We start from the raw sequence: 10,534 nt of genomic DNA on the forward strand, positions 1-10,534 counted from the left end.
CAGAAAGTGCAAAAGGAAAGGCCGTCTAGGGGCGGGCAGGAGGGGCCCGGGGCTGAGGGCTGGAGAAACAGACTAAGGGCCATCCACTGCGAGGGTGCAGCGACCTAACAAGCGGCTCAGGTATCCCCTACCCCTTTAAAGCTCCCGTTTCCTTCCTCTGCCTGGACCTGGGGTCCCAAGGCCACAACTGGGCCCCCACCTACTGTCCGTCGCCTGGGGGAGGGGGACGGTAACGGTATTCAAAAGGGGTCCTAGTGGTAAGGGATGAAACAGGGCGTCGTGTGGAGCAAGTCTTTGGGCAGGCCCGGGAAGGAAAAAAGCGGGTCGCCAGGGCCATAGGTGAAGTCTTCGGAGGCGGCGGGGCTACTGGGGTCAGAGAGTGGCGAGGCGGCAGCGGCGCAGGGGGAGGCGGCGGCCCCGGAGCCCCAGGACTCCGCGTCGCTGGCGGGGCTGGGGGGCCCGGGGAGGCAGGGGGCACACTGCGGCGGCAGGAGGCGCTCTCGGGCACCGCCCCCGGGCAGCCCCTGGTCGGCCAGGCGCAGAGTCTCGGCCAAAGCCCAGATGTAGTTGTAGGCGAAGCGCAGCGTCTCGATCTTGGTGAGCTTGGTGTCGTCGGGGAAGGAGGGCAGCACGCTGCGCAGCGCGTCCAGCGCCGCGTTCAAGTTGTGCATGCGGTTGCGCTCGCGGTCGTTGGCCTTGACGCGTCGGCTCCTGCGCAGCGAGTGCAGCAGCGCCTCGGAGCGCACCCGCGCGCGGCCCCTGCGCCGACGCCGCTCCTGCTCGTCGTCCTGCGCACGAGGAGTGTCCGACGCCCCGGGAATCCCGGGTGAGCCCTTGCGGGCCGTCATGGGCGGCCCCGAGGCGGACGTGGGCTGTTGGAGCCTGGCACAGTCCTCCTCGTCGGTGAGGAAGCCGGACAGGTCGCTGGTGCTGCTGCTGCTGGCGCAGTCGAGGTCCGAGAGGCTGGTCTCCAGAGGGCCTGGCATCGTGGCGTTGTGCAGGACCGATGGACAGCTAAGAGGGCGCTTAGAGGGCAGGAGCCCGGGCTGAGGGCAGGGCCGTCGGGGCGCACTTACGTTCCGGATGGCCCGGGTCTACTCTGTGCCGGCTGCGGGCGCCAAGGGCTGGAAGGGCGCAGGGGCGCACCGGGAACTTGGCCTCAACTCCTCGCCTCGCCTGCAGGGGCCACGCTCCCGCCGGTCTCCCGAGTGATCTCGCCGGCGATCAGATCAGCTCGTGTGAGTACCGAGTGTGGCACACGACCGGCCTCAGGACCCCTTAAGTACTCGGCACAACAATGGGCGCCCCCCTCCCTAGCCACCTCCGCCCCCGAGGCAGCCCCCGTGAATGGAGCTTGGCGGCAGGTCAGCCCCGTGCGGCGCCCGGGTATTTGCATAATTTATGCCCGCGGGGGGCCACCCCGCCCCCCCCCCTCCCGGAGCGTGCCCGTAATTACCGCGGGCCAATCGGCGGCGTCCCGCGGCCCCGGGGCGGTCTCCGGGCTAACCCGGCCCGGGCGTCTCTAGGCAGTAAAACGGAGGCGGGGGCGGCCGGCGATTAGCCGCCGAGGCACGCTCCTCCAGGGGCGGGCCGGGAGCCCCTAGCTGGGGTGGGATGGGGAGGCGGGGCGCTGGGCGGAAAGTGTGAGCCGCGCAGCGAGTTGCGAAAACCTGGAAACCCTCTGGGAGCCTGGGTTCGCTCCCTCTCTCAGGCTGCTGAGTGGCTGCGTGACTTTGGCCTAGTGATTTGACTTCACTTTCCCCATCTGTAAAATGGGGCACAAGTCTACCCTGTTGAGGATGATGTAAGATGATGTTCTTCGGATACTTGGCAGGGCGCTTTTGTGACCGAGCGCCCCAGGAATGGTTGCGAGATGCAGCGCCCTGGGAACCCGGGGAAAACCCTATTTAAGAAAACCAGAGAGTGGCCAGGTGTGGCTCAAAGGGCAGAGGGCGGAGCTAGGCACCTCTGCTTCGTCCAGGTTGGTGAAGAAGTAGGGGAATGGCTCTATTGACCTTCACCTAGGGCAGGGTGCTGGCGCGCGGGGGGCAGCGAGGAAAGCGAAGGCATGGATGCTTTCCCAAGTTGGGTGGCGTCTTGGCCAAACCCCCGTAACCCTCCAACTACCCTCCGCCCCCAACACTGTCCGAAGATTCTTAAAGTAACAGAGGCATGCGAATCCCCTTCCCTCCGGGAGCCCTTGCTGCTTCCCCCAGCGCCCACCCTCACCCCTCTTTGTGCTGCGTCTCTTGGAGCGGCGCTTGCAGCCTCTGAGACCCCCTCAGGTTCGTGAGCCAGCGAGGCTTTCCCGGCCCAGGAGAGACGGTAGCAAGCACTCAGTGGAGCCCCTCTCCCCCCATCCCCTCTCCCTCTTAGTGAGGTAAAAGCGCCTGTCCTAGCAGAAGGATTCCACTCTGCATGTTAGGAGTAGCTTCTCTCTGGTCACCAATGCTGGCTCTGGAGCGATAGAGACCCAGACACCTCCAATTTTGTGCTTCGGGGAAAATAGTCACTAAGGAACAGCACCAGATTATGGAGGTGGGGAGTTAAAAACAAAATGACCACCTTTCAGAAAAGTTTCAGCCTCCTCACCATATCTCAGTGGTGGCCTTGGGCCTGGTGCTTGACCTGTCCTCAGAGCCCGAGTGACTCTGCTTGGGACACTGTCCCTTTCTGAAGGGATGCCATCTGGAGGCAGATTCCATCTTGGGTGGCTGACCAGTGCTTGTCTTTTTTTTTTTGCTGCACCCCGCGGCTTGTGGGATTTTAGTTCCCCAACCAGGGATTGAACTCGGGTGCTTGGCAGAGCACGGAGTCCTAACCACTGGACTGCCAGGGAATTCCCTGACCAGTGCTTGTCTTCCAGCTCACTGGACTCGACTCAGGCTTCCCTTCCCTGCTGCTGCACCCCACACATACTTGAACCTGAGGGGAAGGCTGGACATGTATACAAGGGCTCTAACAGGTTTGCTAGAAGTCACAAAAATGACTTTAATCAGCTTAAGCGAGAAAGGGAAATTGATAGGTAATACTGGGCATCTCAAAGAACCCAAAGGCTGCTGGCATTTGTGTGATCCTGCAGGAGCCCAGAGTCCTCACTCTGCTTTTTGCCCTGTGTCTCTCTCCCTGTATCAGCTTCCCCATGGACCCAGCACGTTCCCACCAGCCTCGACCTGATGACACCTCTGGGCCCCTATGTTATTTTCTTGAGACTGCTGTAATAAATTCCCACAAACTAGGGGCCTTAGAACAACAGAAATTTATTCTCTCACAGCTCAGGAGGCCGGAAGTCTGAAATTAAGGCATCAGTATGGTTGGCTCGTTTTGCAGCTCTGAGGGAGAATCCGGTCAGTGCCTCTTCTATCTAGCCTCTGGTGACTCCTGGCAACACTTGGCATTCCTTGGCTTCTAGATGCACCACTTCAACGTCTGTATTTTTCTCCTTTGTGTTTCTGTGTCTTCTTTTCTGTCTCTTGGCCACTTGAATTTAGGACCCACCTTCATCCAGGATGATTTCATCTTGAAATCCTTACCTTAATTCCGGCTGCAAAGACCTTTGTTCCAAATAAGTTCACATTCTTAGGTTCTGGGCTGACATATCCTTTGGGAGCCACTATTTAACATACTACAGCTTCTTTTCCAAATTACTAGAAGAGAGAATCTGTTTGGTCAAGGGAACAGAGTCATCCGAATGGCCATTTGTCATTTCTTGACTGCCTTGCCCCTGAACATCCTTCCCATTGAGGAATGTGAATGCATGAACACCTCTCTCCCCATTCCTGGCAGTTAGGGTGCGGCCATGTGATTTAAGTGGGTTAATTGCATGCCCCACTTGGAACTTAGGCTCTGAGCTGGTGACAGTTCAGAGTACACTTGTGTTGTAGCAGCAGCTTAGAAGGGCAGTGGCCAGTGGTGGCAGAGGTGGCCAGGAACCAGTGGGTGTCCTGACCTAGCTTTTCCCTGAGCGTTTTCAGCTGCGGTTCTGCACCTCCTTCCCCCCACACCCCCATTTTCCAAGCCTGGTTCTCCAGCCTACCCACTGATTGCATGAGAACCTCCATAGTAGGCCTTTTCCAGTAGGGCTTTTTTGCTTGAGCTGGTCAAGCTTGATGTCTGTGGTTTGCTAAATAAGGCACCAAGTTAAACACTAAGGTTGCCAAAGCATAGAGAAAGAGGCAACCCATATACCATATTGCTTGCCTATTCTGGGCCAAGCACTGTGCTAGACACTGGGGTGACAGGGGGGGAACACCTGGCTGATGGGGGGCCATCGGCTCTGAGTCTCATAAGCCTAGGGTTCAAGGTCGGCAGAACCCTTGGAGTTTATTCATCCATTTGCTGCACCTTGTACGTGGGAAACTGGGGCAGCAGATGGGGAGGTCTTTTCTCCAGGTAACCCAGGGATTACTGGTGGTCAAATTAGGACCAGATTCAGGGGTCTTTTCAGCCCCCATTCCATGTTTTTACATCAAATTAATCAGTAAATACACAGTAAACACCTACTGCATGCCACCTGCATGGGGCCAGGTGCTCTGTTGAGAGTCAGGCAGAGCTATAGTCTTGGGGCAGGGGAGACATGGCCCCAGAAAGGTGACCTGCCACTGGCTGAGAGAAGTACTGGGGGCCCACTAAGGGAACAGATCTGAAGAGCATTGTGCACCCACCAAAGGGAAGGGGATGGTCAGGGCAGGCTTCCTGGGACAGGGGGACTTGAGAAGGCCTTGAAGGGTAGATGGGATGTGAATAGACAATCTAGGTAGAAGGTAGGGGTAAGGATGACTGTGGCAGCCAGTCTGAATGGGGCTTCTTTGGGAGTCTAGTTGATGAGGTTAGGGGACAGTTGTGATAGGCCTTGAATGGCCATGTCGATCTTTCTCCTTCCTTTCTGTCTCCTCTCCTGCTGCTTCTCTCTGAGCAGGGCTGTCACAGTTGTTCCAGTGGTTTATTGCACAAGGGCATCCAGGGCAAGTCGGGGCTAAAATCTAGCTTCTCCAGCACTCGCTAAGCCATGCTTTTCACATGTGCACAAAGGCACCTCATGAGCTAGCGGTGACTCTGTGCTCTCTCCTGCCTTTGTCCCCCACCTCTGCCAGAGCCTTACTGACCTGACCAGGCAGGCATCTTAGCCTTGCCCTGTCTGCTCCTGGCTTTGGGGCAGTGCATGGGGCAGCTCCTCTCTGGACATTAGTGCCTGTCCCTTGTGTTTTGAATAAGTAAGTGCATCTGAGGCTTGGGGGCCCTTCCTACAAGTGACCCACAAGGATGGAGCTGAACCCTGGGAAGATGAGAATGAGATGGTAGCTTAGGCTCAGACCTGCTCTCTATGAGGCTCAGAGCTTTCTCCTTGAGAGAAAACAGCTGGGCCCCTTATAGGAGGACATATATCCTTGCTGGGGGAGATAAAAATTTCTTCTACCCCCATAATCCCTTGGAGCCTAGTACAGAGCACATCTGTGGAAACCCTCATTCTCAGAGCACAATAGGATATGATGTGAGCATGTAATAAAACCAACCATAGCAGGCACTGAGGTGGTGAGGGCTGAGCCAGGCGTTCTGGCTGCCTGATGTATGAGCCATTCAGCTGCAATGTGTGGGGGGTGGAGGAGGGGGGGTACAGATATTCCAAGGGACTGGATTAAGCCAGAGTTTCTCACACTGTGGTCACCTGAGGTGGTAGTGATGACGGGGGGCCCCACCCCGGATGCCCAGAATCATAACCTCTGGAAATCTGGACCACATGATGAAGTCACTGTTGACTTATACCTAGAGCCTCTGTTTGCCCTTCATATTGGAATAGATATCTTGCTTTAGCATCCACCCTTCTATCCTGTGCTTGCCTAAGCCCTTGAGGCAGCTTGGGCGTGTTCCTGTGACACCTCAGAGGAAGTCCAAGTGATGCCAAGACGGGGGGACGGGGGCTCCTCCTGCGACTTTGCCTGCCTGTCTGACAACTGAGGGCGTAAGGAGAGAGGAGGATCCTGGAAAGGTGTGCAGGTGCACACTAGAAGGTGAATACCTGTTCAAGGTGGCTCTGGAGGTCTGACTCAAGACCACTGTGGAACCAGCAGGGAGGTGATTTCGGTTACTTCTTGAGAGGATCTTTCTGATGTCAACACACTGATGAAGGGAGCAGCTTTCTGGAGAGATGGGAGAGAGAGGCTCTCAGTGTTGAGCAAGGCCAAAATAGGAGATAATAGTGGCAAATTATAAATGTTTATATGTAATAGATTAGTGTGGTTAGTACATAAAAATACAAAGCAATCTGTGCTGTTCCCAAGACAATTTCTGGATTTTAAATGAACATTTAATTATAGTGCCTGTAGGCATGAAGATCCAGGGATGGATCAGATTTAAATTTGTGGTTGCCCATCTTCCTCCTCCAGTCCCCGTCAGTGTCTCAGTGACCACGTGTAGACTTCAATCACAGTTAGTACCCGCAGCCCACAGCCCTTTTGAGGTCATGAGGCTGAGCCAAGTGGCCCCCTTGCCCATCCTCCCTTTCAGTTGTCATAAACACATAAGCCCAAGGTTGAGCAAACTATCTTTTAGAAGTGCTGTGTTAGGAATGAGGCTGAGTGATTAGTGTCCCGTAATTACAAGTGCTGGGATGGTAATCTGCATGTGTTGGAGTGGGGAAGGACACTATTGCATTTCATAATTTCCCTCCAAATTGTTTTAGCTGAGATTGATTATTCCGCATCCACTCCAATTGATTAGACAGAATATTAAGAGTGCTCTGGCACCTACATGTATCTGAATGTTGTGAGATTACAGGCAAAGTTCTTTTCTCACAGTATACCTGAGCTCTCAGGGGCAGTTATGACAGGAGAGGTGAATGGTGCTGGCACCTAACTAAGCCACTCATCCATCCGGGTTTGGCCATGGACAGTGCACAGCACTGAGTTTATAAGGTCACTGGACAGTGCTGATGTCCACAGGGGTGGCCTTGATGGGAATTTTTACACAAAGTAAAGCTATGGAAAGGGCCACCCTTTCTAAACAAAATTGCTCCATTTCCATCATCCTTTTCTTTCTGGAGCTACCTGGGGGGAGGGGACAGCATTGGTTTCGTGGGTGGCATTTTGGAAAGAAAATGTCGTAATCTTTTTAGAAAAAAGGAAGAAAAGGTGCAGCTACTCAAGAGGACGGGATGAAGGATGATGTGGGCCCCAGAGGTGTGCAGTGTTCCTTTCAGTCGGTTAAATACACCCGCAGATATGCGTTTCCATCTGAGAGAAGCAGGGTGGGGTTGGGGGAATGGAAAGGAGAAACAATTCCCTATTTTCTTTACTGATGACCCATGACAGTTGTGGAAGGGGGGGGCAAAAGGGGGGGGAAACGAGGCAGGAGGGGGGAAACAGAGGGGTCTTTCAGTGACAGAGCAAGGAAAATGGCAAATTATCCATGGTTTCCAGAAATCCGTGGAGGCCCCTTCGGCCCCTGCCCTGCTAAATACAGTGCTGGCTGTATGCATTTCCCACCTCGGAGATGTCTGCTTGAATATTCTTTGGCACTGTGCGCTGAGGTGTTTGGTTGTGTACAGTCTGCCTACGTGTGGGATGAATCTTGGCCTCCAGGGGAAGTCCTGGTACAAATCTACTTTATTCTAGTGCTGAGGAAGAAACGCCCTCCAAAGACACGCTGGGCAACTCTGCAGCCAGATAAATTCTTTCCACAAGAATTTTTCAAATTCGAATGGAGTTAGTTCTCAAGCCTGTGTGTGGGGCAGGGGGGCAATACGTGCTTGGGGTGGCCCCAGGTTTGAAGTGTGTTTTTTAGTTTGGGCCAGTCTTGGGTGAAACAATGTCCTTTTTGTGCCCAGAGTAGAGTGGGGGAGGCGAAGGGGATGTGCACACTTATGCACGGAGGGCCCGCAAGGGTGCAGGCCCTGAAATGAAGAGGGAGCAGGCAGAAGGTGCTCACCCCGCCCCTCCTCAGCTGCGAGGCCTGCAATCATTCTCATATCAGCTGCTTGAGGCTACCAATCAATCCAGAACCTCCTTCAAAGCCTCTGAATTTTGCTTTTGTAGATTTTTTGAAGTCAAGTCTTCTGGGCTTAGATCAACACACACACACACACACAACATAACCCCTGCTGTCGCTGTCACTAGATTTAGCTCCCCAAATCCAGGCTGCACCTGCCACAGGATATTGCTAAAGCCAGAGTTAATTTCGCTGAGCAGTTTCATCTTGGTCTGCTTCATGTCTTTGAATTCTTAAGAACGTCTTCAGTTGAGATTAAAAAAATCACCCCCCCCCCACAAGATGCTTGTGAGTCAGCTGTGGGAAAACTGTGTGATGTGTGAGCGTATTCTCTTCGGTGTGTACAAAAGAAGTCGCAGGGAGATTCATCCGAACGGAATTTAACTACTGGGTTAGGGAGAGAATTCAGATATAAACACAGAGAATGGAGAAATAGCTAAAGTGTTTGCCTTTTTGCTTTTCTCTACCTTAATGCTAGGCTACATAAAGTCACGTTGGGTTCGAACACAAATGCATTTTGTTTGTAGTAATTAAAATGTTTTAATGAGACAACCATAAAATCCACCATTAATTATTTTATTTCAAACACTTCTGCCTTCTTTTGAACCAGGTCTATTTAGAAATAGTTTAGAGAGTAGCCTGCAGTTTTATTCTTTCCTCTGCATTATACACAGGAGTGGAGAAGTCATTTATAAATAATTACACAATGTTTTGGGTCTTTGGGCTTGTATAATATATCAAAGCGATTAGTACACTTATTGTTCCATTGTAAATGCTTTTTTTCTCCTTTCAGTTTCACTTGCCTTGTCTTCCAGCTAAACCTTTTTCTGGAAATCTTTTGTCTTCTTCATTCTTTTTGCTTGTTACAGTCCAGGAGCATTCTTCTTATTCAAACACTCGCAGCAGGGGCAAAGAAAGCGACTTCGGCCGCATCTTAAGTTTTACCATAACTTTCTGGCATTTTCTTTTCTTTCAGTTTTCCCAGACTACCTAGGGGCAATGAAGAATTATAACATACATGAATTATTGGTACTCCCCTCGAGTTAAAGGGGAGAAGAAAGTGCCTCATTTTCTATGCCCCCGAGGGCCGTAACGAGCGGGCGGCGGCTGAACAATGTATCGATCGCTTTGCATCTCTTTGGGACTCCGGCCGCGCCCGAGGCCCCACCCTCGCCGCCACTGCCGCAGCGGGTCTGCTCCGGCCCCGGACAGCCGGCCTTCCTCGACTTCTTTCATGGAGCCACAAATAAAGACTCCTTGGCTAGAAGAAGGGGGTCTTCTTCCTCGCGCCGGCGACCCTGGCGCCGCGGCTCCTTCCACGGCGCGGGGCTGGGCAGGGGCGCGCGGGGCTGGGCGGGGGCGCATCCCTGGGCGCGCGCGCAGGCGCGCGTGGGGCTGGGCGGGCGTCAGGTTTCCGGGCGCGCGTTAGGTTCCCGGGCGCGCGGCCTCCGACTCCCCTGCCAGGCCCGCTCGCCTCCTGAGCCGCGTGAGGGGATTAGGGCCGCACGAGAGGCGACTGCGCCGCGGCTGCCGGCCACGTGAGGAGAGACTTGGCTTCAAAGGTCCCCACCCAACTAATCCTTGTCATCCGGTAGGCCCGCCGCGCCGCGCCAGCCCCGCGCCTGGCCCTGGGGCTGGCTCGCGGCCCCAAGACGACCACCTGTCCCCTCCCCAGCCGGCTCTGGAGACCCCCGGCGAGCTCGGAGGCGGCCCCCCCGGCGCCCACCGCGCCTGCGCAGCTGCGGGGGCCGTGGTCCATTTAGGACCCTTCAGACGCTCTTCTGGAGAATAAGGACGAAATCGGGGAATACGGATGTAGGCATTAAAATAGGGCCAACAAGAAGACAAATGATAAAAGATGCGCCCAAGAAAAAATACGGGCGAAGAAAACCCGCGGGAGAGGTCCAGCTCTCCCCGCTGGGGCGTCTTCCAGGCGGGAGGGCGTTCTGTCACTCGGTCCCCCCTCCCCGCCGGCCCCCGCCCCCCTGCCCGAGGAACACTTCGCAATCTGTCAGGCCCTCGGCCCTGTTTCCATATGAAGGGCGCGCCGGCGCCTTGGGAGCTATGAATGGCCGCTCGCGGTCGGGCGGGCGCACACGCCCCCGGCCCGCGCTGGATTTGGCCGCATTTGCATAGCAGGTGCTGATCCTTGTCCATTCTTACTTAAAGAAGTTTTAATATGGGATAAATTACCAGGAATTAGGAGCAGGCGTGGGCGGGAATAAAGGAACCGTGTCGCCCGTCTTCTTCCCGCTGCCTGGCGCGGGGAAGGAGAGAACTATTCAGTGAGATTCAACTTTTAAAAGTCGTCTCCTCAACAAGCCACAAACCCCCCGAAAAGGAGTGGAGAGAAAATAGGAGGGAACTTTAAACGATTTGATTTTAGAATCTGTTCTGCCGCGAGTAAAGCAATAATCCCAGGGATAGTAATACGATTAGCGCTCAGAGATCTTTGAGTCAGAAAGTCTAGTCGAGTTTAAAACGTTAATCCTGACCCTAATCCGCCCAGTTGGCGGTGTGGAAGTGCTGTGCCACGAGACTGTTTTCTTCC

General features: G+C 54.5%; 1 protein-coding gene across 1 annotated transcript; it reads right to left on the reverse strand.

Moving 5' to 3' along the window:
• Positions 1 to 251: 251 nt before the first annotated feature.
• NEUROG1 (neurogenin 1) lies at positions 252 to 986 on the reverse strand. The gene has a single exon (XM_007172177.2). It carries the CDS (start codon positions 984 to 986, stop codon positions 252 to 254), a length of 735 nt encoding a protein of 244 aa, XP_007172239.1.
• Between the last annotated feature and the right edge of the window lie 9,548 nt (positions 987 to 10,534).

The sequence above is a fragment of the Balaenoptera acutorostrata genome, chromosome 2, assembly GCF_949987535.1.
Source record: "Balaenoptera acutorostrata chromosome 2, mBalAcu1.1, whole genome shotgun sequence".
Lineage (NCBI taxonomy): Eukaryota > Metazoa > Chordata > Mammalia > Artiodactyla > Balaenopteridae > Balaenoptera > Balaenoptera acutorostrata.

Bases quoted from the DNA above. Each gene is read 5' to 3' on its own strand.
- NEUROG1 (XM_007172177.2), bottom strand. From the start codon at position 986: ATGCCAGGCCCTCTGGAGACCAGCCTCTCGGACCTCGACTGCGCCAGC.